This window comes from Lycorma delicatula, chromosome 2 (assembly GCF_047948215.1).
Source record: "Lycorma delicatula isolate Av1 chromosome 2, ASM4794821v1, whole genome shotgun sequence".
NCBI lineage: Eukaryota > Metazoa > Arthropoda > Insecta > Hemiptera > Fulgoridae > Lycorma > Lycorma delicatula.
In genome coordinates this window covers 19,057,509-19,084,398 of record NC_134456.1, presented here as the reverse complement: position 1 = coordinate 19,084,398, position 26,890 = coordinate 19,057,509, and the positions used below count along the sequence as shown (strand labels likewise).

General features: G+C 29.6%; 1 protein-coding gene across 3 annotated transcripts in view; it reads right to left on the bottom strand.

Annotated features, from left to right (window-relative positions):
- Nucleotides 1–1,198: 1,198 nt before the first annotated feature.
- The window catches only part of Taf5 (TATA-box binding protein associated factor 5), a 38,068-nt gene continuing 12,376 nt past the window's right edge, over nucleotides 1,199–26,890 (bottom strand). The window contains exons 6-13 of one of the 3 annotated variants that reach the window (XR_012755426.1): nucleotides 19,787–19,906; nucleotides 15,178–15,323; nucleotides 14,278–14,415; nucleotides 13,252–13,445; nucleotides 12,709–12,822; nucleotides 10,999–11,176; nucleotides 9,182–9,313; nucleotides 1,388–1,523 (exon numbers count right to left, since the gene is read on the bottom strand). Coding sequence is in view for 1 of the 3 variants with exons in the window: in XM_075358398.1 (XP_075214513.1) it covers nucleotides 1,309–1,523; nucleotides 10,999–11,176; nucleotides 12,709–12,822; nucleotides 13,252–13,445; nucleotides 14,278–14,415; nucleotides 15,178–15,323; nucleotides 19,787–19,906 (1,105 nt within the window). In the remaining 2 variants the exon portion in view is untranslated. Of the gene's footprint in view, nucleotides 1,524–7,160; nucleotides 7,388–9,181; nucleotides 9,314–10,998; nucleotides 11,177–12,708; nucleotides 12,823–13,251; nucleotides 13,446–14,277; nucleotides 14,416–15,177; nucleotides 15,324–19,786; nucleotides 19,907–26,890 lie in introns of all 3 variants that reach the window. The other 2 variants (XR_012755425.1, XM_075358398.1) reach the window with 2 other exon arrangements.

Here is a 26,890-nt window from a genome sequence, read left to right as displayed (position 1 = left end):
ATGGTGTCTGATTTCCTCAAAAAAGTGAGGATTGTCTTTCACCCAGAAAAAAAATTTCAGTTAGGAGAACTTTGATAAATTGCACACTCTTTGAAAATACAACATTCTTTTCTTGTCGGAGAACACAGCATTCTTTTTATTGTTTGCTCTCGGAAAGTGTTCAAGGAACAACTGACACGCATAAACACATTGATCAAGATCACTGTCACTCACCTCATTAACTGTGGCTGGATGAAAATATTAAACTTTCAAGTCCTTCCACAAACGGTTTTGCATTGTCGATCTTGTAATGCCTAACTTTGCAGAACGTCGATTTCATTGCTGATTGTTGAATCAATTCCTCCACAGCAGCACACATCTCAGCTTGAGTGCTCAACCTTCTACTGCGTGGTGCATCAAGAACACTTCCCATTGCAAAAGCCTTTTTCTCCCATGTCAGTAATATTTGTAATAATGTGATGATTTCCTAAAATGCACAAAGAACTCATTCATAATGTTCTCCAATGTTTTACCCGTCTGTGGATGTTCATGGACACTCGCACAAGCTAAAAAAATGCTTTTTGATAGTGAATGCATTCATATCTGCCATTGTTTCACACTTGACTACGACTAAGGTCATCCCACCATGAATAAATACACTGTACGATCCCCACCACAGCTTAACCTCCCTACCATTTCCATCAGAGTGAATGATATTAGTGGTAAGAATTGACAGGAGTAAAGGAGCCCAATTAAGCTAGATTTATTACGGTGTAAAGGGAGTTCCTGCCCAACACATATCTATACCAGCAGAAATTACTGTTTAACATTATATGATCCACTACATCATTCACTGAACTTTCTCATGAACATTACCTGCAGCAATTCCGTTAGGTATCTTTTTACCCCAGTGATCCCATAACAACAACTGTCTTTCCACGAGCCACTTATATCGACTGATATACTTTATTGTATCGTATTACATTGACTTTCAATGACAACAGCATTAGGATATTGTGTCCTCTTGTATTTTGCTCAACCACAACCTTTGCTCATCAATCTTCCATGATATGTAACAAGGAAACAAATTTAATTTTATAACTTAGTAAATAGAATAGATGCAGAAATAGATTACTGGATGACTTCAATATTTTTGAAAATATATATTAGCAAATATTGATTTATGAAGAGAAAACTCGCACAAAGCATTATAGATTAATCAATATATGTAATTTTATTAAAAAACTTATCATTTTAAAAATATATATACATTAATATAAATTAAAAAGACAGACTTGGTCATAATATTTTATACAAAAAATTTGATATTTAAGATGATGAATCATACATACTAACACATAACAGTACATTGCGTCTTGAAAAATGCAAACATAATAAAGGTGAATTTTTAGTTGCATATGAACGTAATAAATAATCACTGTCCTTTTTAATATCTGGATTATGAGAAACATTAACATCCTCCAAAGCCATTTCTTCAGTAACTTTTGTGAAATCCCATAATTTCACTGAACAATCCAGTGATCCTGTTTTAACAATAAAAAAAAAAATGTTAACATTATGGCTTTACATTGCTGTATAGTTAATCTATCTCTTGTGCTGATTTTTTTTTTTTTTTCTACTTTATGTAGCTATTCAATGTCCTTATACATTAATCAATAAAATATTTTCATAAGTCACTATGAAAATATAGAGTGAGTATGGGAGTAGGCAATTCTAATTAAAGATGAAAAGAAATATAAAGAAATCACATACTGAAAGATAAGGTGATTTACTAAAGACCAGATCATAATGCCATCTTTCCAGTATGGGATACAGTTTCTAAAAAGATCATACAGCATTCACTGATATTCTCTCACTGTTAAAACAAGTAGTGTTGTTTGACCTCATAATAAATCATTGTTTTTATAAAACAACTTTCCTAAAATAATTAAGCAATCCCAACCAACACTTCCCTTATTACTAAACACTGAATGGAGAACAAAAAGACATTAGAATGGTCCAGCCAAATCAAAATATGGCTTTGCAATGAATGATTCAAAATCATCCATTCCTTTGCACAGTTTTTAATTTTTTAAACCTAAAGTGGATCAAGTTTGTTGCATAAAATTTTACAATACTTAACAACAATCATTCTTTTCATATGAATGGTCTCCTGCTGCTGAAGTTAATATTTCTTTGTAAATATATACAATTATGTATATGTATATACATAAATATATTCACTAAAATTAATCTTTTTAAGATTCATATTATTCCTCTGTATTGTTAAATTATACTTAAATTTTATTAAATAAACCAATTAATACAGAATACTGAAATAAGACATATCTTGGCTTAATTTTTCATTAAAGTACTTTCGTAGGATCCCTATCCTCAGTCATGATTGAAATAATTCTGTTATTGCATAATAAAAATACTAAAATAATGATAGATGCGAATTAATTTACACAAGTGCTGCTACATGTTGCAGTTTTTATAAGAATGTCTCCAATAATAAGGCAGAAGAGAGTGAAATAAATAAACATAAAGTATTCATACACTAATAATATCATTGAGATCATTACTAAAATAAAGAAATATTTAAACTAGCATACAAACCTAACAGCCACTTAATAAAATATCTAAAATACAAAAATAATAAAATAAATAACCTGTGTAGCATTTATAAAATTAAATGTAATGATTGTAATACTATATTTATATAGCAAAATCAAAGAGATCCTTTAAAATTATATTTCTTGAACATTATAAAAAATTACAAAAATAATAAATTAACTTTATCTAATTATCTCATTTAATAAACAATTAACATTATATTTCTGATATTAACACAAATTTAGAAATATTAGGAATTAATAAAGATGACATAAAATTAAATACATTAGAAAAAATACTACATATATAAATACAAAAAAAATTTCAATTGATATACCAACCAACACAGTTTGAGGAAGACGTTCTAATAAAAGATGCAACAGATAGCAGTACTCACATAAATTAATAAGTCATTACCATCATTTTAGTATTTTTACTTTTATATTTTTATTATGCAATATTAGAATTTATATATGTATATATATACTTACATCTCTCTTTAACTTTAAAAAGGGGGAACAACTTATGTTTCTAAAATTGCTCTTACAATTTATGTTTGAAAGAAATATTTCAAATTTATCCATTGTAAAAACACCAATAAAGAATTACTGTAATTATTTACACTAATTATTTGGATTTTTTCTCTGCATAACATTTTTTTGCACTTCATAGAATGTAATTAACAGTTTACTATTTTTTGATAAAACAAGTCAAGACATGATGTAAAGAATATGAAATATTTCTGTTCTGAAAAAATAATAATAAAAATTAGGTCAGATAGATTATCAGAATAAGATCATTAGCCCAGTGTTTGATGGTAAAAAAAGAGTATTACCTTAGAATTCTTTCAGACATCATCGAATTTCATGAAATTTGTAATTAGGCTTATCTAATCCTCTGCTTCAAAATTTATATGTTCCTGATGCGTGATTTATGTTTTTTGGAGGGTGAAAACTACCCCTTGTTAAAAAAATTCAAAAAGCATATATTTAAACATTTCATATATTGAAATCATGTTTAAATATGTAGAATAAATATTCTTTTATGTTGTGGAATATAATTTGTGATGTTTTACAACATTTCAACCCTTAGAAACCATCCCTTATGATGAAATTTAAAAAAAAATTGGTTTTAACAGTTTGAAATGTTTTAATGGTGTATTTATAATGAATTATACATTTTTTACAGTTGTTAATGTAATTTATAATTTATTGCATCGTACCAAACCTTACAAACCAGCCTTATGATTAAAATTAACAATCATGTTTACTTAAAATTAAAAACTAACACCACAAGTATATTCTTTTGGTTTTGGAAATGTACTGTTTACATTACTTAAAAGAGATACACATTCACATATATACATGTACAATATACTTATATACATCTATGCACACAAAATTCTATCATCCATCAGCAGGTATCGCCGACCGTGTGCTGCGTTACTTTTCTTCTTCTACCTATACTTTAATCTATAAAAATATGTCATACATATTTATATATAGATGAAAGTAAATACACACACACACACACACACACACACACACACACACACACACACACACACACACACACACACACACACACACACACACACACACACACACACACACACACAGAGAGAGAGAGAGAAGAGAGAGAGAGAGAGAGAGAGAGAGAGAGAGAGAGAGAGAGAGAGAGAGAGAGAGAGAGAGAGAGAGAGAGAGAGAGAGAGAGAGAGAGAGAGAGAGAGAGAGAGAGAGAGAGAGAGAGAGAGAGAGAGAGAGAGAGAGAGAGAGAGAGAGAGAGAGAGAGAGAGAGAGAGAGAGAGAGAGAGAGAGAGAGAGAGAGAGAGAGAGAGAGAGAGAGAGAGAGAGAGAGAGAGAGAGAGAGAGAGAGAGAGAGAGAGAGAGGAGAGAGAGAGAGAGAGAGAGAGGAGAGAGAGAGAGAGAGAGAGAGAGAGAGAGAGAGAGAGAGAGAGAGAGAGAGAGAGAGAGAGAGAGAGAGAGAGAGAGAGAGAGAGAGAGAGGAGAGAGAGAGAGAGAGAGAGAGAGAGAGAGAGAGAGAGAGAGAGAGAGAGAGAGAGAGAGAGAGAGAGAGAGAGAGAGAGAGAGAGAGAGAGAGAGAGAGAGAAGAGAGAGAGAGAGAGAGAGAGAGAGAGAGAGAGAGAGAGAGAGAGAGAGAGAGAGAGAGAGAGAGAGAGAGAGAGAGAGAATTTAAATATTCCTCAATAAATTTTTACTCTACAGATATAAAAAAAAACCAAAATTTTCAGTAAAAAAAACTAAATTCTTATACTCTAGCATTTTTTACATGTTTTCTTTAGTTTTTGAAGTACTGTGAAAAAAAGAATATTTTTTAAGAAATTTCACAAGATTTTTCAAATCTGAATCAACCTTTTTTCAAATCTAGGCATTCCAAACCAGTTAAACTTCTAGAACATATTGTTAGTAGTTAAATAAAGTAAACTGTAAAAGGATTACATCAAATTCCAATTCTTGCAGAGAAGTCATTTGTTTCATTGATAATTTTTTTCTCTGAAAAAGCGACATAACAGTTTTATTTTCATCACAACTCTGTTAGTTTTCATGCTAATGACTTTTATCAAAGCTAATTTTAAAGGTCTTTTCCAAATACTTTGAAAAATATCCTATAATGTTTCCTCGAAAAACTTTCTGTTTTTCCATTATTTAATGTTGAAAGGTTCGACTTCAGTTTTCGGTGAACAAAAAATTACCTTCAACAAGGCATAAGTCGATTCATATTGCATCTATAGAAATAAAAAAAAAAACAATAATCTCTTTGTTATAAGCTTCATTTTTGCTAATAATTTTTTATGTTTTTTTCAATAAAACATAAGGTTTTTGAGTTATTCGTAAAAAATCTTTCATTGGTTGGATGAAAAATCAACATTTTCAATAATGAATAACTCAAAAAGTATTGACTCTACAAAAAATTTTTATAGGGCATTTTTTGCTTAGAATTTATTTATCCATCAATTTCTATGGTTATTTTGAATGTAATAATTTCAACCCCTGAGAAGGGGTAGTATCTACTCCCAGGGTAAAAGCACACATCGGCAATATATAACTTTTGTTCCTTGAGCTATTCACTAATTACTGTACAAATTTCATGTCAATCGATTTTCTCTGAAAGAAAGTTGAGTGAAAAACTGTGAAACACTGGGCTACATCCTTACTCTGCCTACCCAAAAAAGTAGGTAAATATTTTCCTGTAAAATGCCTAAGATAGTGAAACAAAACTTCCATTACAAATAAATCAGAAAATAATTTTACAGAATATTCCATTAATCCTAAAAAAAGTAAACAAAAATATAAAAAAGGTAATAAATTATTATTATCGTGTATGACAAAATAAAAATATGAAAGGTTAAACTGGTAAATTGGAAAAAGAAGAGAATATTTTTATTTCTATAAAAAAGGAAGATAAAATTTGAAAAATCTCAAAAATCTGGTTCAGTCTTATACTAGTTATACCTTTTCTTTGAATAAAAAATTTACATACAACATTAAGATAGAAAATATAAAAAATCATAATGTCAATGTTCCTGCAGACACATCTAGGAAATTGATCCCGTCCTCAGAATCATTTAAGATAAAACCAAAACTTGAAAAATCCACCATTTGTAATCGAACTGCAAGTATAATAATTACTACCAAAGATGTTAGGAGAAACTAAAATTAATACTGAAACTAAAATAACAGCAGGATAACTGAGCATTTGCATCATTATAATTATGATTATATCATAATTAACAGAGAAGTTGGTTGTGGTCCAACATTGTGTAGAATCTACTTTATTAACAATAATGATAGAGAAAATACATTGTTGAATAACAGTAAGGGACCAACAACCTAATAGCTAATTATAATAGTGTTTTATAATTTTATTTTAGTAAAGATCTTCTTGTAAAAGTTTTCTATCGTAAGAAAATTAACATGTTTTGTTTAATGTAGAACATATTTATGACAACTGAAAGTTCATGTTATTTCCGTTTTTCTTGAAATAAATTTTTATTTTATCCAACACATAATTTTATCTTATTTAACTACAGTAGGATCCTGATAATTTGTTACCTTTAGGACCAAGGGGAGTGATAAATTAACGAAAATGACAAATACCAAACAGTGTAACAAAAGTTGTGTAACTTAAAAATTAATGCTGTATTGGCCTACCGTTATCACCCCTCTTCCCATTACTAAACTTGTCATAAACAGACTGAAAACCAATGAAATTTAACCACAGTATTCTACTGAATATTTAATATTTTATTATACAGCAACAAGTTAGTGAATGGTTTACACACAATTTTTTATAAAAATTATGTATATACTGTACTGTACTTAAAAAAAATAACACAATAATACGATGCATAATAATGCACAATAATACCATTCGATGCATTTTGTCAACATCAACGACTTGCAGCTCATTTTACTCGCTGGATTATCATCGAATTCTTCATCTTAGGCAAGTTCCTTTAAATTTCCTTTATTTTTAATATGATTAACAATTACTACATCATTTAATATTTCATAGCCTAAATCTGTGTCATCTAATTTTACCCATTCTTATATCTCCTTAATTTTAACATCATTTAAACCAGGAATGATGTCACAAATTTCTTTCAATTTCAAATTTTTGTCTGCATTTTCTTCTTCAGTTTCTGGTTCTGGTCAGGCCACAGTTTATATCAGCTCAACTTCAATGTTTTTTCCAGGATGTCTTGCCAAGTGTCAGCAATATTATATATTGCATCCTTTATGGTGTACTGTTTCCAAAAATCTTCTACCTGTAATTTAATTTCACAAAAAATTAAATTTTACATTAATTTTTTTATAATGTCACTTAATACTTACCATGGACTCCTTGGTTCATTGGCTGAAATAATAACTTGTGTTTGCTGGAAGAATATGGCGATTATATTGCCATCTAGTGCTTCCAGTTTGTCAACTGGGTGTCAAGGAGCGTTATCCATCACAAGTAATGCATTTTCTGGTAAACCATTTTCTCTAGATGTCGCTGGACTTCAGGCGCAAAATAGTTGTAAAACCACTGCCTAAAAATTTTTTGCATCATCCATGCACTCCATTGCAAAAATTATTTCACCAGTAATAGGTCATGATTTATATGTTTAAAAACTCTCAGGTTTTTTGAATTGCCAATAATAGTTAGAGAAAGTTGTTGACCACCACTTGCGTTAGAACATACAAGAATAGAGATGCGTTCTTTCTTTATATCCAGCCGTAGAGCTCTTGAAAGAAGATGGTAAGGTTTTGCTAGGAAGCGCTTTCCAGGACAATCATGTTTCATCACAGTTATACACCTGCACATGACTTAAATTAAGACTTTTAATTTTTAAACTAAATTTATCACAATAGATGCAATGACTGTCAGCACTTAATTTTTCACCCTCGACTACAAGCTGACGAATTCCATGTCTTGCTTTAAATCTGTTTAACATACCCTGGCTGGCTTTAAAATCTGGATCATCATTTAATCATTCAATTATTTGAAGAGCTGCATCAATAATTAATGAGCCACATAAAGGTAGGCCTTGACTACGACGCTGTGTGAACCAAATGTACACTGCCTCGTCAAGTTCAGCACATTTTCTGCTGTTTTCATTCTCTTTCTGGTTGTTATATCATTGCCAGTAACTTCCAGTTTACTCATGAATTCTTTTATTTTATCAGAATTTGTTTTAATATTGTTTACTGACGTGCAAGGGATTTAGAACTCCTGTGATAGTTTAATGGGCACTTTCACACTTACACAGGCATTGAAGAATCTCAAACCTTTTTGTCAATTCTAAACTTTCATAATTTCCACGTTTGCTAGACATTTTTGCTCCATAAGTACAGCATACAGTTATAGGTATGACACTAGTATGAACAACTGACTCACATGATGCAAAATTCACTACTATAATGAATTTCAGAAACAGAAAGGAAAAGACAAAATACAGTATTTTTGATAAAGTACTATACAGTGTAAGAAATATGTAAACACTGATTAGATAATAAAAAATGAAAATTCTTATATGAATGAATGTAATTTTATCCGTTCTTTTCTCATGCAATTACTGTAATTTATACATAACATACAGTAGGCTCATACAAAAACATCCATGGCAATTAAGTAAATTTTTATGCTGTAGGCCTAAATAGATAGAGTACTTTTTATTATTAATTAAAAATTTAATTTACTTTTGTTTAATTTTTTTACTTTTGTGAACCTCTTGCCAGAGGAGTGACAAATTATTGAATAAGACGAATTAATGTGTGATGAATTATCAGGATCCTACTGTATTTTTATCTTTCTTGAGAAGATTTTTGTCTTAAAGGGCATGTTAGAGTACAATAGCCAGTTTGAGTGGAGAGTTTAAGTGGTTAATATAATAACATTCTGCTTTCAATCTGGATTGTCTAAATTGAGGCTGTGATAATTTCATTTTTAATTTTATTTAATTAATATTCAAAAATGCTATTTTTTATACACAGAATCTTGTAAATACAGTATTTACTAATATCTTTTATTGGTTTTTCTTCATTTACTTATTTTAAGTTACTTTTTGAAAATTTACCTTCACTAATTCCCAAGGATGTATTGATAATAATTTTCAACAAGCAAAATTTGCATCTAGTTTTAGAAATTTATTTTTTTGTGAATGATTTTCTAGTTCAAATAAATTTGTAAAATAGCTCTTACACTGAACCTAATAAAAATTAAGACAAAATAAAATTACTGTCAACATATTGAAGTTGTAAAATGAATAATTTTTGTTTTAATATTACATGTGGAAAATTATGTATAATTCATTTTTTATTATGACTATCAAAATATGAACAAATTAATAAATTTTTCTTATTCCACTTACTTTAAAGTGAATTTATAAGAATGTTTTCTTGTCTTTTTTTTATTCATGATTATGTATAAATTATAGTTTTAAAGTAAAAATAATTACATTATATAACAGGTCACATAACCTTTTTTTTTAATAGTAACTGCTAGAATTCTAAATATTAAATAAAATAAAACAGTATGTTAACAATTGATAACTCCAGGATCATTACTAATACCAATGCAATATTTATTTTTAATCAGACTGTGATCGAGAAATATATTCTCATAAAATCTAACAGGTTAGTTTTTCAATAACATAATACAATAAGGTTATGTTAACATAAATTGTATGGTTAATCAGAATGCAATTTCTTGTGAATTATTTATCAGTAATTTATAACTTTACTAAATATTAAAAAAAATTCTTTATTAATAAAAATAGTGGAAAGGATCTGTAACTCAATATTTAAAGTTATAATTTTAATCCACAAATTATTATAATTCAAGAAAATTAAATATTTCCCCTTCTGTTTATTCCAGGTTATAACTACCAGAATATAGTAATGGTATATCCCAATTTTTCTACTGAATAAAATTTCTCTCATTTTTATTTACATATTATTATAAATGCTTTTTTCCAGCAAACTTTTGCAATATGCAAGCAAAATGAGAAGTAAAAATTATTAACTAATGATTAAAATAGTACAATTAATAATGAATTCAGAAATTTATTTTACCTGCATATTCATAATTTTATACATGCATATGATTAAACATTTAATGGACATATGTAAAATACAATTTATGTAAATGTAACTTGTAATGTACTTGATATAAAATAGATTATTATTATTATTATTATTATTATTATTAAATAAATGTATACAATATAGTAATACAGAAATCATCAATAATAATTTGATTGTTTAAAAAATTTCTCCCTATATTTATTCTGAAATTAACAGTAGTAATAAGTATATCAACTGGTTGGTGAATAGCCACACGTTATGCATGCACAGATATATATGGTGTGGTGAGACTGTATGGATAAATTTTGTCAATGGTATGCTCACTCTGCATACCTACGTGTCTTTAGATTTCACTTTTACTATAGACAGAAAGTGATCATGTATATTACACATTTTTTAAGTAAGTACAAATAATTGTTGACATCACAGAACTATTAAATGAAGCAAAGATTTAAAAAGGATAAGTTTTCATAAATTTTATGCAAAATAAGACAAATATTAATATTAATAAGTCAAAATTAAGATTATTTATTAAAATCAGCAAATCAGTTATGACAGCCAATAATGTTTCTTTGTACCTCATGTACTTCTCACAAATGTCATCATAATGTGTCTTTATCACCACAACATTCGTTCAGTATACAGAACACAGCTCTAAATATTGTGTATAGAATTTATATACGCACTTGTATGTACAATATTCAAAACAATACAGACCCTCTAATGAATCTTTAAATGATAGCATTATTTTAAATCTATGGATAAATCAGACATATCAAGAAGTAAATAAAATAAAATAAATTATTACCTGATGATAAAATATTTCCATCTCTGCTGAAAGCTAGAGTATGTATAGCAGCTGTATGACCAGACAATTCTGCCAAGAGATGACCATGTGCAAGATCCCATATCAATATCCTAGAATCTGCTCCAGCAGAAGCTAGAAATCTACCTTCGACCGAAAAACACAGGGAGTAAATAGAGCCCTAAACACAAAGAAAATAGTTTCATACATAGTAACTTAAACACACACACACACACACACACACAAACGTATGCACTGCATTATTTTTAAGATTACATAGAAGTTGTAAAATCACTGGAGCTAGATGTCTCCATCAGTTTTACTCCCACTCTTCAGTTACAACCTTTTTTAATAAAATAAAATATAGTACAGCTAATAGAATAGTAAAAATTGAGATCATTAGTCTAATTTCAGTAATTTTATTCAAAACATACACTGTTTTATAAAAATCCACCGCACCAATTCTGAATAAAACTGTAGTTATTTTAAGGAAACAGAGTTGTAAGCAACTTCCATTTGATTTAAATGCACATGAAAAGAAGCTGTGCAACAAAAGGGATCACTGGGTCAATTCTACAAAAAAAAAAAACTGCCAACTCCAAAGCATTCATAAAAGGAAATTTAAAAAAGTAAAGCATCATCAATTGTGAAAACAAACTAGATATTCAGTTTAATTCATCACTGAGTCCTATTTACTATTAAACAAATGGCTTGCGATTGACGGGCAAAAGTAACAAATTGAAATAAGCAATCGCTTTGCTTTACTATTACTGATGAAAACTATTTTTCATCTAGTGGATAAGGTATGATGTGAGATGAAGTACTGTTTCTTTTGTAACTGCGCTAATCACATCTGCTGGAACTTTATTGTTAATTATTATGCTGCCTGGAGGACAAATATGTTGAAAAAATGTAGAATTTATCACAATCTAAGCAATTAGTATAAATGTAATCAGTGTACTAGGTTGCAGTAGACCATAGACTACATTTGACAAATTAATGATTTCTATCGGTTGAATTTGTTTATACCATGATACAGACAGTATGTTTTTTTATGAAATAATGCATAACATTATACAACTATCTCGTCTGTGAATTTTGAATATCAGAATATTTAGTTAGTTATGAAATATTACAATGTAACATCTTGACCCTAAGTAAATAAATCATATAAATAATAAAATATACATAGCACATTTTTATCTCGTAACTGAAAAAATTAATATTTTTGGTTTTGAATGAACTTGTTACAAAGACTGAAATAAAATAACCATACTTTCAATATTTAAGTCTCAACTTCTGAAGTTAGTGCAAAAGAATATGCCATTTTGCAATTAAAGTTTGTACAATTAACTAATTCCGTATAATTACTGAATGTAATCTTATTACCTTCCATCAAACTACTTCTGCCTAACCAAGAAATGATAGAAAAAACTGGCACCAACGAAAAAAATGTGTTGACAATTATCAAACATTACAGAATGACTACTTTCTATTTCAGTCTTAGTAAATTTATTTAAAGCACAGATATGTGTCAAATGATATAAAAAATATCTGTATTACATAAAAAGAACCTTATTGTTTTTTACATCTGTAAAGGGGTTTTACTTTGCTCAAGTAATACATACAACAAAGGAAACATCTAACTGATTAATAATAGATGAAAACTTTCTAATGAAAGGTCTGTTTTTCATACAAATTAAATTTACTCACCTTATGACCTGTCATAAGCCGAACTTGATTTCCTGTAATACAATCCCATAGTCGAACTGTTCTATCACTTGATCCGGTAGCTACATAGTTTGAATTAGGATGAAACTGTACACACTGTATAGAAATAGATAAAACAATATTAAAATTAATATAAGACAATTAAAAAAAAAACTGGTTGAATTTAAAAATGCTGTCCAATATTAAAATATAACTGAATGCATTATTATCAAGCAAAACAAAAAACAGTGAGGGTGTATTTTTTATGTTTTTGTTAGTTAATACTTATTATACATTATTTACATTTCAAAGACATTACTCTCCCAAATTAGAAAGTAATTTATCACATAATAAACTGAATTCTTAAGATTATTCAAAAAAAAAATTATCTTCTAACATATTTTTGAATTCCAAAGTCTGTTTGATAGAATGTACTATGTAAACTAAATTGTGAAATACCATTTAATTTCATAAATTTTGATATTCTACAGAAATAGTTAAAAAACTGTATAAATGAATACAAAAATATTAAATAAATTAACTTACATCAACATCAGAGAAATGACCAGCAAATATTCTCAATGGTTGATGTTGATCTGTAACCCAAAGTCTGGCAGTACGGTCATGACTAGAGGAGGCAAAATAATAACCATGAGGTGCAAACTTCACATCCCATACAGGAAATGTGTGGCCTTTATATGCTACAAGGCATGTCCACGTCAACAAACTCCATAATCGAACTAAAAAAAAGAAAAATATTTTTTAATTATATAAAAAAATTTAAGTCATAATTTAATAAAGTTCTGAGGTATAAAAAAAATTTTATTAGACATCTTATATCAAAAGATATAAATTAACTCTTTATATTCTATTGGTGAATCGATTAAAATAAACTATCTATTATTTTAAACTAATGTAAAAATACTTTTATTTATGAATCAAAACTAAAATATAACATGTGTGAAAACTACAGTACAAGTAGTCTGCAGTACAGTACAAGTAGTAGAACAAAAATGACATAATCATGAGAATGAGCTACAGGAGCATAAAAAACCTGCCTGGTGGTTCTGCCTTCTAATCAACAATAAACGGAAAATTAAGTTTTATCTTCAATTATCAATGAATTACAAGAATTAAAAATAACATGTTTCTAATTTATTTAATAAGCCAATATGCTACAACATTAGTCTAGACATTACATTCAATCTGATTCAGAAGCAGCTTAATGCTACGACTGACAGGTTAATTTGTAAGCAGGCCAGTTTTACCTAATTTAAATAATTGATAAGTGCTTGTACTTCAACCCAGTCAAATTGAAAATTATTATTATACATATACCTAGAATAATAAATACATAAAAGGCAAATAAAAGGAATGAAACTTACTGACTGGAGAAATCAAACAAATCATGAGAAGGAAGAATATACAACACAATGAAATGTCCAGAATGCATCGTATTTAATCTATCCTTTCAAACACTTACTATACTTTTAATATTTTAAATAAAGTAATTTAGAATTTAATAAAATCATTCTTTTAGAATTAAAAAAATAATATGAATAAAACATTAACCTGTAGTATCTTCAGATGACGAAAGTAACAATGATTTATCTGGACTAAAAGCAACACTATAAATAGGTCCACTGTGACCCAACAGTACTCTACAAGCTTCTGCATTACGATCATCCATTATTCTGGCCAATACATCCTCTGTAAAAAGTTAATGTATATATTAAATTACAATATAAAGTTAATTCTAGGACTCATACTAGACTCATAAAATATAAAGTGAAAAATATTTTTAACAGATTTCAAAAAAGGAGATTCTCAATTCAACCAATATTAATCTTTATTTAAAAAGAGATTTTTCAGGTGGTAAGTAAGAAGCTTCTTCCTGACATCAGTGGAAGATTTTTTTAAAAAACTACATTGTCATACAAAAAAATTTGAAGATATTTTTAACAGTCTTTTGCTAATGATCATAAAAACTATATATTCTGGTAAAAAATTAAATAATACATAATCCTACATTCTACAGTTTTAGATGATGCTTGGTAATAATGGATGCTGTTTTCTATATTCCTTACTTTTATCATGTTCTATATTCCTTGTAAAAATTTATTTCACACAGCCAAAATGTTTTTGTTGGTTTGCATCATATATTAAATAGAAATATAACTAAAAAATGTAAAATAAAATAAACTTCCAAAATAAAAAAAAATAACACTGACCATAAAACAGCACTAAAAAGTAACACTATTATTCTCTAAATCTCAACTTTTAGAAGTCAGAATGAAATTAAGAATTTTGATAATTTATTAGCTGTTTGTTTCTAATACAGTGACAACTTCAAAAAGTCAAAATTTAAAGAAACTTAAGAACTGCTTCTAACATTTCAGTATACTTTTTGAAGTCAGTTTAATATTTTGTTAAAAAATGTTTACTTAATTAAACAATAAATGTAATACTAACCAGCTTCTTGATCAATATCCTGAAGCTGTTCTGCAGACTTCATTGCTCTTAACTTTTGAGGCATTAGACTCCATGCCTTAACAACAGAATCAGAAAATCCAACAGCTAGTACACTAGAATCTTCTGCTATTTCAGCACAAGTTACACTAAAAAATCACAGAAAAAGTAAACATTAGATATAAAAAAAGGTTTGCACAGTTTTAATGGAAACATATCCTAACCGTAGAATTTAAAAATAAATTCATAATATGATGAGCTAAATATTCAAAATAATATTAAATAAAATGCTTTAACATAAAAAAGTATTTGAATAACAGCTGTTACAAATTAAAGATTTAAATAACAGTAACTTGGTAATTTAATAACAACATCTAATAAGCAGCACATAAAAGTAAAAACGAAACTGCACTAAGGACTGCAAAGGACCCTACAAATTGAACACAACTAATGAAAATGAGTATCAAAATTCCATCAATAAAAATTAACTATTACAAAAATATAATTCTGGGACAAGATTTAATTTAAAAAGAACAAAAATATTTATAGTAAATAATTTACAATATATAAAACAATAATTTTAACAGAATATCCTCTGTGCATTTTTATTGATTATTAATATCAATAAATGAACCAAATACTGTATTAATCGTTACGAATTCACTAGAATTCAGGCTCCTTTCAGAACAAGATTTGAGTTTATGAACGGTTGTGTTATTTCAGAGATTAACAATACACACCAGTTTCAAAAGAATTTATTCAATTTATTAATTTTTAAATCGCACTGACTATTATGGCCCCTAAAAAAATACAAACCGCATGCAGTAAAACAACACCCGATATTTTTTTAGTTTTTTCATAACCTATAGAAACATATTTAATAAATATGGCTTCAGTTATTGACATTTAATATTTACCTTACATCTTCAATTATCAGGATACTGCTTCCTGAGATATCCTAGATGCTGGCAACATCATCAGATAATATTAATAATAATAATATCAATGTAAAGTGTAATGTTCTTTTTCTTCTTACTAATATGCAACAAAATCTTATAATTGTATATATATATATGTAAATAAAAACTCAGGGCCAAAGATCTAATAATAAAAATTGCTTCTTCAATTTTCAAAGCTTCACAAAGATTTAAAGTCAGTATATATTGAAAACAGTCAAGGGAGGAGCTTAAAAGGCTATTAACTTAATCAAGAATAGCAAACAATATTTTAAAAATAAATTTATGAGTTCCGATATTAAGAACGACTATCTAGCAGTTAACTAGTGAACATATAAAATGTTCATGTCATCACAAGATGACATGAGAAATCTAAACATTAAAGCTGTTGTACCCTAATTATAAATTCCAAAGAATAAACTCTTTGCAAGTAATCTCCTCGGGTGCTAACATAGATGGACAAATGAATATTTCAAAGATGACTTTCTAAAGAATGAGGTTTTTGTGAGTATTACCTTTCCATCTGTGGAGTATTTCACACACAGGATTTTAATATTCTTTGACTGTTTCCAACAATGCTGAACCACTTACTCTGCCACATTGCCCTCAAACACCGTTTCAATGAGCACTTACTGTATAATGAGATAACAGAGTAGCAGAACCAACACCCTAAGAGCTGCTTTCTGTTGGAATAATAACATAACTGGACTGTAATCCAGCTAGTTCTCAAATAATGCTTGTTTGACTTGCTCTTTTGCTACTATTACTAATCACATACAATACAACATATTCAAAATGTTTAAACACTGGATTAAAGTTTCCTTAAATTATGCTTTCAATGAATAAAGATCTATATTTAGTTCTTAAATGTAAATCTATATTTTAGGAAACTAAAATTTTTGTTAGTAATGAGAAAAGCATATGCACGATATAGTAATAACATTTTTCAACTAAATAATTTAGGGTCCACACAACCCTAAATGAAAATAAAAAATTTTGAAAAAATGTTTGATTACAGATCCATGAAGGATGATGATAAATAAGTTGCTGCATAATCAGTAAAATATAATGATGGGCTTACTTACATATTTTATTATTTTATTATGGACTCATCCACCTTTCTTGATATCGTCTGATCATTTCATTGTACTGATTGTAACTTATCTTCACGAATTATATTTAGTTCTTAAATGTAAATCTATATTTTAGGAAACTAAAATTTTTGTTAGTAATGAGAAAAGCATATGCACGATATAGTAATAACATTTTTCAACTAAATAATTTAGGGTCCACACAACCCTAAATGAAAATAAAAAATTTTGAAAAAATGTTTGATTACAGATCCATGAAGGATGATGATAAATAAGTTGCTGCATAATCAGTAAAATATAATGATGGGCTTACTTACATATTTTATTATTTTATTATGGACTCATCCACCTTTCTTGATATCGTCTGATCATTTCATTGTACTGATTGTAACTTATCTTCACGAATGACCTCATTTCTAATATAATCCACTCTTGTACAACCCTTCATGCTCTGCACAAACCTCATTTCTACCACTTGTATACAGGAATCATCCGACTTGCTTTTGGCCCACACTTCACTACTGTATGTCAGTAAAGGAATGTTTTATAAAATTTATTTTGGGAGTCCTTCCTGGTGTAACCTTTCAGAGGATGACATATTGCTCCACAAACCGCACTAAATTGGCAACTTTTTCATTAAATCTTGTTAATGAGCAAAGGACCCCAGATATTTGAAGTTTTCCACCCATTCCAGAACCTTGCCATCGATGACTGTCTTGGAATGTAAGGGTCATTTTCCGCAAAAGGCCATAACTTTAGATTTCTGCTTTAGATTTAATGTTGAATTCTTTACTGAGGAGTTTGAGCTGATGAACTGCCACTTGCAGCTTGTCTTCACTTTCCTGTATAATCAGCAAATGTCAAAACATTAAGAAAAATTCCTTGTCTAATTTGTACACTGGAGTCAATAGACAACCTTGTCAAAGATCGTTGTTTATCTTTAACTCCCCAACTACCTTCCCATCTACATCAATCATAACAGTCATTTTGGAATATAAACCAGCAACAGAAGTAACAAGATGTTTGGGGTATCTATTATCCAATTTATATTCCACATCATAGATCTACAAATACGTTTTCCCAATCCACAAAGGCCAGATGTAAGGGACGATTGATTAACTTCTCAGTGTTTCTAAATAATATTCGTAGTGTATACACTACTTCAATGCATGACTGACCCTTCCAGAAATCCTTCTGGTTCTCCCCAGTTAGAGACTGTTTATCCCACAAGACGTCTGCTCAACAAGGAGACATATATTTTGTAACCTATATCTTACAAATTGATTCCTTGATAATTATTGCAATCAGCACATGATCTTTTCTTAAATAATGAGATTCCTCTGAACTTAACCCATGCCCTGGGAATTTTGTGAGTCTTTCAACAAACATTACCAAATGTGTAACAACCTTGTATGCAACACTAATCCTCTATATTTTAGGCCATTATTACTATAAAGTTTCCCCTACCATGTTTTATTTGTACCATTATAATCCTATCATTCATCAACTTGTAATATCTAATTATTGCTTCCAAACTTTTATCGATTAAAAGAGCAACACCTCTACTAGCTCAGTGTGTCTTGTTAACCCCAGCGTACAACATCATATAATTGACTCTGTAACAGCTCCAACTTCTTTTTTGTTTCCATTATACCTACCAATTTTAACTTGTTTTCCTGCAACTTCATAACAAATTCCATCTCCTTATACACTACCTCCTTCACGTTCCAAGTAGCCATATAAATTTTTTTTGATATCCATTTATTTTTAGATTTTGGCATTCCAATTCTTTTAATCTGATTAGTCCTATCCTGTTCTAAGACCAATAAAAGCTTGTCAGTAATAAGATTTCCTCAGGCTGCATCACAAGTGCTGCACTGAGTACTTTTGATGATAGGGCTGTTATCTCACTGTAGATAGCCTATAGGATTTGTTCTTAGTTAATTTGTAACCTACCGACAGTTCAAATGATGTAGGTTTGGCTACGATTTCCAATGGATTATAAAATCCAACAGAGATGGATCCTATGGTTTGACATCATAGGATCTCTTGCTGATCCTGAAGTTATTCTCAATAGTTAATGATATCTGGCTTTCCTGAAAGCAGTGCTCATGATACTGCTAATGCATTACATTATTATTCTTGATAATGGCTGCACTTTCAGTAAGCTGTACATTTTTTAATATTAATAAATATGATGATAAATTATTGAATGTTACTATGCAATCATTATTTTCATTTTAAGAATTATTTATTAATTTTCTTATAAAAATTTCACACACACACAAACTTTTCCCAAAGAAGAAAAATGATTTAAATTGCTTCATTATTAAATTATTTCTCTTTTTAATTTTAATTACGTTAAAAAACTAAATACATTAAATATTAAAAAGACAAAAAGAAATATTTGTTTAGATGAGAATTTCTCATATAATTATAATTACATCATTCAATATGTAAAACACATAGGTTCTATGGAGTATATTATTTATTTATTTAATTATAAATAAGTCTATTTAATTTAAGTCTACAAGAATAAGTTTATTTTAATAAATAGAAACTTACGTATGATTAGCATTAAGAAGAGTATAACAGCAAATTGATGGTAAGCAATCAGGCGCAAGGTTAACTCGTTTAGTAGACTCTCGCATTGCCTTAATTTTTTCAATTTTATCAGCATCTTTTCTATAAAAGAAGTAAATGACAAGCTATTATTTTACAGAAAAATATCAATCTTGATAAAAAAAAATTATATACAAAATGATAAATAAATAAAAAATAAAATAATTTTTGTATATTTACATTATTTTAACATATATTTTTATCAAGTTAAGAAATGAATTTTTTCAAATGTATTTATCTCATTAGATTATTTATTACTTTGACAGAGTGACAATTTTTGATAATTATTAATAAAATAATCACCCAACTAGCACCAAAAACTTCTAATTTTTTAAACTCTTACAAGTATGAATCATTTAACTTATTTTCAAAGATAAAAGGAAACAATCAATGAATAAAATGATAACAGAAGTCACACTTATGAGATGTGATGTATATTTCTATTATACGATAGATTTAGTTGATTAATAGCCTGAGATATATTAAATAATATCTATTATTATTGTCAATTAAGCTGAGCATCATTTAATAATAGTTTTAAGTCAAGTTGATCAAGCTTGCGGGAAGTTATTGTGTTCATGTTCCTAATTAAGTAAGAAAATTGATCCTACTTACAGTTGCTTATAAAGACTGACAGGAAATTTATGATTGTCCCGCCAGCACAACAATGAGTTCCAGTGAAAACCTTCACCATAAGATTTTTAGTATCAGCTTTCAATGATTGTCTACTTTGCAAACTTTTTTTATTTTGAGGAGCAGTATTCATATCTTATTTGGAGAAAAATATGTTTTGATTTTTCCTTGTAAAATTACATTCTATTAAAATCTTGGGACAAAATTAGTTCTAATACAATTTTAGCAATGCTAATGTTATAAACTAAATTGTATGATGACTTAAAAGAAAAATTGTTATTTCAAGCATTACAATCTTCAACAATTTTTTGCAATCAATGGTAGCTTTTGTCTCTCATAACCTACCTCTTAATTATATAACATGTTTATGTCATCATCAGTACTGTAGACATATAGTTACAAGGCGTGATTCAAAAGTAAGGACCGATTGGTAACAAAATGAGAAAAGTTGAAATACTTACACACCTACTTCATTTTTTTCTACAAATCACCATTTCATTCCAAACATTTTTTATATCATGAAACAAGCTTCTTTAAACCCGCTACATAAAATTGCACCGCTAGTATTGTAGCCACTTTTCCATAGAGTTTTTCAACTCTTCACTTACCTCGAATTGTCGAGATGCAAGCCAGCAGTTTTTGAGGTGTAGAAAGAGACAGTAGTCACTGGAGATGATATCAGGACTGTAAGGGAGATGATCAAAAGTCCACCATCTAAATTTTTAAATTGTTTCTACTGTACCTGCAGCCGTGTATGGACATGCGTTATTGTAAAAAAGAACAATTCCTGACCTCAGCATTCCCCATCATTGGTTTTGAATAGCACGGTGCAATTTAGAAATAGTTTCACAGTACACTTATGATGTGATGGATGTTAAAAGTACCATGAAATCAATCAAAAGCACATCTTTTGATCGTAGAATACAGTTGCCATGATTTTTCTTCAAGCCTTCTTTTCCTTGAATGCCTTCCTTAAACTCTTGACACCATTACCTCACTATTCCTTCACTCATTGCGGTAGGCCCATATGTTTCACACAATTGACGGTGAATTTCAGCAGCATTAGGTCCTCTTGTGTTTAGAAATCTAATCATTGATCAAACTTCACAAAATGATGGGATTTGTTATTACCATACTTATTTAAATACACTGTCTTATAAAGGCAAACAACCATGAACTGATGGCAATACGACGGTTACATCCCAACAGACTACTTAAAGCTACTGCGCATGTGCAAAGCAATCAGTGTTGCTAAACGCTATTTTTTAACTCATCTTACTTTTAAACAATGCCTCATATTTTGGGAAAAACATCTCCTTTTCCGAAGTATTTAAAAATCCTCTATGAAACAATATAATATGCACAATATTGAGCTAATATTAATACAATGAAATAATTATTAGGTGAGGATGTGGTAATACCATGAAAACAACCTTATATCAGTGACTGATCTTATATTTACTGAATGTATTTTATAGTAAGATTATTTTTCCTTAATTTTAATTTTATAAATACAGAAGTAAAAGTTTAAAAGATATATATAACACATACGAGTGCTATTTTCTAAGTAAAATTCATTTTTTACTACAAACAAAACTAGTAAAGATATTGTAAAAACGTTTTTTTTTTTATATTTTACTTGTTACACTTTATACTACTTTTCTATATAATTACATTGTTTGCTTCAACCATTGTTTTCAGCTATTCACTGACATCAAACCACTGATCACTGAGAAACTCCTTCAGGCAATGGAACAGGTGATAATCGCTTGGTGCAAAGTCCAGGCTGTATGGTGGGTTTGCATCAATTGCTCCCACCCAAAAGATCTGATTAACTCTAGAGTCTAAACAGCAGAACAAGGTTGTGCATTGTCATGCAGCAACAAAACTCCAGATGACAGTAGGCCATGTCGCTTATTTTGTGTGGCACACTGAAGCTTCATCAAGGTCTCACAGTAGGCAGCTGAGTTTATTGTTGTCGCTTTGGGCATAAAATCGACATCATTGTGATTCATCATGGACATTGTCCCACCTGTCCTTGAACAGTCCCACCCATTTATGCACTTTGCTGACACTCATTGAATTAGGCCCATAAACCTCACATATTTGGCAATGAATGTCCACTGCTGACACGTTCCTTGCAGTCAAAAATTAAATCACAGACCATATTTCACAACTGGCGGGCCACTCAATTATTTGAAACATTTCAACTTCACAATAAAAACCGTTCACAGTGACGCTACAACTGCATATAGTGTCTACATTTGTGCAAGGCCTGTTGGGAGCTGGGGCGTGTGCATGTTTTGCACAAAATTTACATAGCTACAGCCAATTGGACCTTACTTAAAAAATAGCCCTTGTATGTAAATGTATTCATATATAGCATCCTTTACCTAAGCTTCACCCAAGATTATAATGTAGCCAACCAATTTCTAACAGTATTAAACTGATAGAACTTCTGGGTATATGATATTTTTTGCAGTGTTTTGATTTTCTGGTAGGAGAATATATTGACTTTCTGAATTACCAGTTCTGGAAAGTCCAGAGCTGGGAAACCTGCAGGAATGTGCAGTACTCCCACCACTTATAAAAGTAGCAGCTATTTTTGATGATGCTACACCAATTGTAACATTTTTAGTTGAGTGAACTTAAGCAAGAAGCAAGCTGATTAAGAAATCTTTGCCAGTGCCTCTAGGAGCATCTAATAAAAAATCTTTGGGTTGTTGGTAGAATGACTGTCATTTATATCATCAAACGCCTGACGCTGATCTGGTACTAATTTAGGAAGATTAATACTTACAAATTCTTACTGTTCATCAACGTCAAAAGAAAGTCTTAACATTGTGTCATAAGCGTAAATAGTTTCTTCATTTTCACATGTTGGTGTTGGTAAACTGAAATTGCATAAGTATTTCTCACCTAACGTAATGACATTATCTTCAATCTTAATGAGACCTCTATTTAACACTTCATCTGAAATTATAATCTCAATGTTATTGGTTTGACATCAGATCTGATATAAAATATTTTTACAAAAATCTTTTTGATACATTTCCCATGATACATTCAGTTGGGCAGGATGACAAAAACTAATATAATTGCAAATATTTCTCTTAATTTAGGCAAAGACTAACAGATAGAAGCATCAGAAAGTGTGTCTTTCCAGTAATTATAATTTTCCAATAAGTCAAGTGTAGCGCAAGCAGCTTTATATGTTTGGTACAGCACACCATCAACAGTTTTCAAGTAATCAAAAGGTGTATGTAGGTCCTTAAACATTAAATTCTGCAATAACATACACAGATGAAAGCATTCACTTTGGTTTGGCTGAATTGTATATACTCTACCCAGAGCAGCATCCTTCTTGATTCCAGGAAATCCTTTGATGTCAATTCCGCACTTTCTTCTGCTAAACTAGTTATTATTGTAGGTATAACATCTAGGAACTTCAGGATATAAAAGTGTTTTAGCGAAGTCAATGGACTGACAAAGCTCAAAAAAGCAATAAGAATGGTTTTCTGTGGACTTCCAAGAACTCGTTGGGAGATTTTGTTAAGTGAAATAAATACGTTGATAGTTTTCTAAGTGAACAGTAGTGGGATAACATTAACGTATTGGAAAGTCAAAAAATCACCAACTGGCCTCAGATGTACATATTCTTGCATATCTACCATTAATGTACTGATTCAATTCATCTCTTTGACTTTCAACCGAAAAAAAGTTGCTTGATCTGAACCTTTGGTAATAAATTTGCAGATATATAGAATCGCTTGCATGGGGTTACAAAATTCAACATTTATGGGGACATTAAAGCAATGTGACAATCTGGGATGATCCATTTATTATCAATATCAATTATGTTACCTTGCGTGTTTAAAGTTGTCACATGACCTCCAATCTCTGGACTTCTCCTGCGATAAGTCGGGTAACCATCATCTGCAGTTTGAGTGTTGCAAATGTACATTTAAGGGCAATTTTCTGAACATTTTCCATTTATCATGCATGGTGATGACCTATATATATCATTACATGGTCCATGACACATATGTTTACAAACAATGTCATATAATAATGAGTCAACATTTTTATCAAGGAGTTCAGAAAATATGATAAGATCAATTACTAACCATAACAATATGTGACAATAAGGTAAGCCTCATTTTTGTCAATCTACATTTAGTGCATAGCTGTTGACCGAACCAAATATTTCTTTTTTGTTAATAAGGTCTAGGAGTTTTTTCATTTTCAAGTAGAAAACTCTGGATATAATATCATGTCTGTCAGTAGATTTTTGACCCATGAATAGTTTTTTTTTATTTCTGGCAATTCAGTTTTACACGTAAAAGTTATAAATATATCTAGACGCCCATGTTTACGCAAGTATGTCATAGTATCTTGAGATTTCTCCTGCATATAATGTGGTGTATCAGTAAAATATGAGGGAGAATGACACTTTGACCCATGTTGTTAGCATTAACTATCTCGAAGATGAATGTATTCATTAGCACACAAATTTGTTGGTTATTACGAATAAAGGCTAATCTTTCAGTGATCATTTTGGCCATCATGTCAACACAATATTGAGTTAATAAGTTTCTGTAATAATCTAAAAAATTGTCAATGTCTTGAATCATAATTTGATAAGCACAAACTGAATGCAGGAAACTGTTTTATTTTGTTCATTATTATTTAGCAGAATATTTAGATAACCATCTTCACCCTTCAAAAACTTATTGTAAAGATATAAAGACATATATTTATAAGATATATATATAAAGATATATATTGTAAGGGGGGGATATTGTAAAGTATCATAAGAGCGATGAAGCTCAGACACACATTACATTTGACCATCACGACAATGTAAGATTATATCTCTAAGTCCTTTATCTAAATCGACCAGTAAAACAGTAACTTCATTAGTAATTGGAGCATTATAGCAAACTCTATGCTGATTAAGAGGTACACGATGAGAACGAATTATTAATTTAAGATCTTCTGCGTTATCCAAGAATGTGTTGTCAATACTGCATTTAAACATTCTGATCAAATTATTATGTTTTAGCAAAACTTGCTGGAGTGCTGTTATTAGTTCCTTCTTCAAATTTGGAGCAATATTAATACAAAGAGAAGTTTGATCAGTATCAGAAAGGAAGTAAATTTGTAAAAATTGGTGATCGACACGATGTGCTGGCAATAAACTTCCTATGCTATGGTAAATTTGACCTTGAAATTTAAACATAAAATTCCGTTCTACAATTTGTTTAGCACCGGAAGAAGTCATCTGAAAGTGTTGTATTTTCCAACATTATCGAGAAAATGTTCTGATAAGGGATGAGATCTTAATACTAAACTGTTGATTGGTTCTGGTAGCTCATTAAAAGTAAAACTTTCCCACCAGAACAACATATGCTAGGTGCTTCATCTTTCCATTTTTTTGCAAAACTATGATTGCATATTTTAATCATTGCACCAATTTGTAAATCTTTGCTATTAATATAATCCAAATGAGGATCATATTCAAAAGCAGATCTGAACTTTAAAGTGGCTTTCCTATTATATTGTATAACATCATAAAATAGATCCTCACTCTTCCTTAGTTTCATATAAATGCGATGTAGACATTCACCTCACATCTGTAGATTTTCTACCAACATTCATCTTTTCCGTTTTGGCATTATTTTAGAAAAAGAACTCAACAAATACTGCCAAAATAGATAGATAAATAAATAAATAAGATTGAATAATCAAATATTTATCGCTAAACAAATACTGCCAAATCAATCATTTTCTATAAAAATGATGGTGCACGGATTTGTTTGTTTGTTGTATGTGCTCACAATTTTATTTTAGCTGCTATTGATGCAGAGGGGACCAATGGTGGTGTGCAGGGTGGCTGCACACAGCTCTGGGTGGCTGAACATGGCTCCAGGCAGCTGCACACGACTCCCTCCGTGCTAAAAGCAAGGCTTTACTTTACGCTCTCTCCTATTAGAAGCAGTCCATTGTCAATTAATTTACAGATTATTTAATTTAATTTCTAACCGTAGATTATTTTTACTTATATTCTATATTCGTATTTTTATTTATTTAATTGCATTAATAAAAGAAGGGAATTATTAATTAATATTTAGCAGTAAAAAAAAAAAAAATATTCTTTATTTAGCATGAGAAAGAGCTGTTGCACATGGCTCCATCCAAGATTCTCACCCACTAGAAGCAGTCCACTGTCAACTAATTTACAGATTATTATTTAATTTAATTTCTAACCATAGATTATTTTATTTATATTTGTATTTTTATTTATTAATAAAAGAAGAGGATTATTAGTTAATATTTAACAGTAAAAAAAGGTTTTTTTATTTAGTGTGAGAGAGCTGTTGCAAACAACTCCCACTAGAAGCAGTCTGTTGT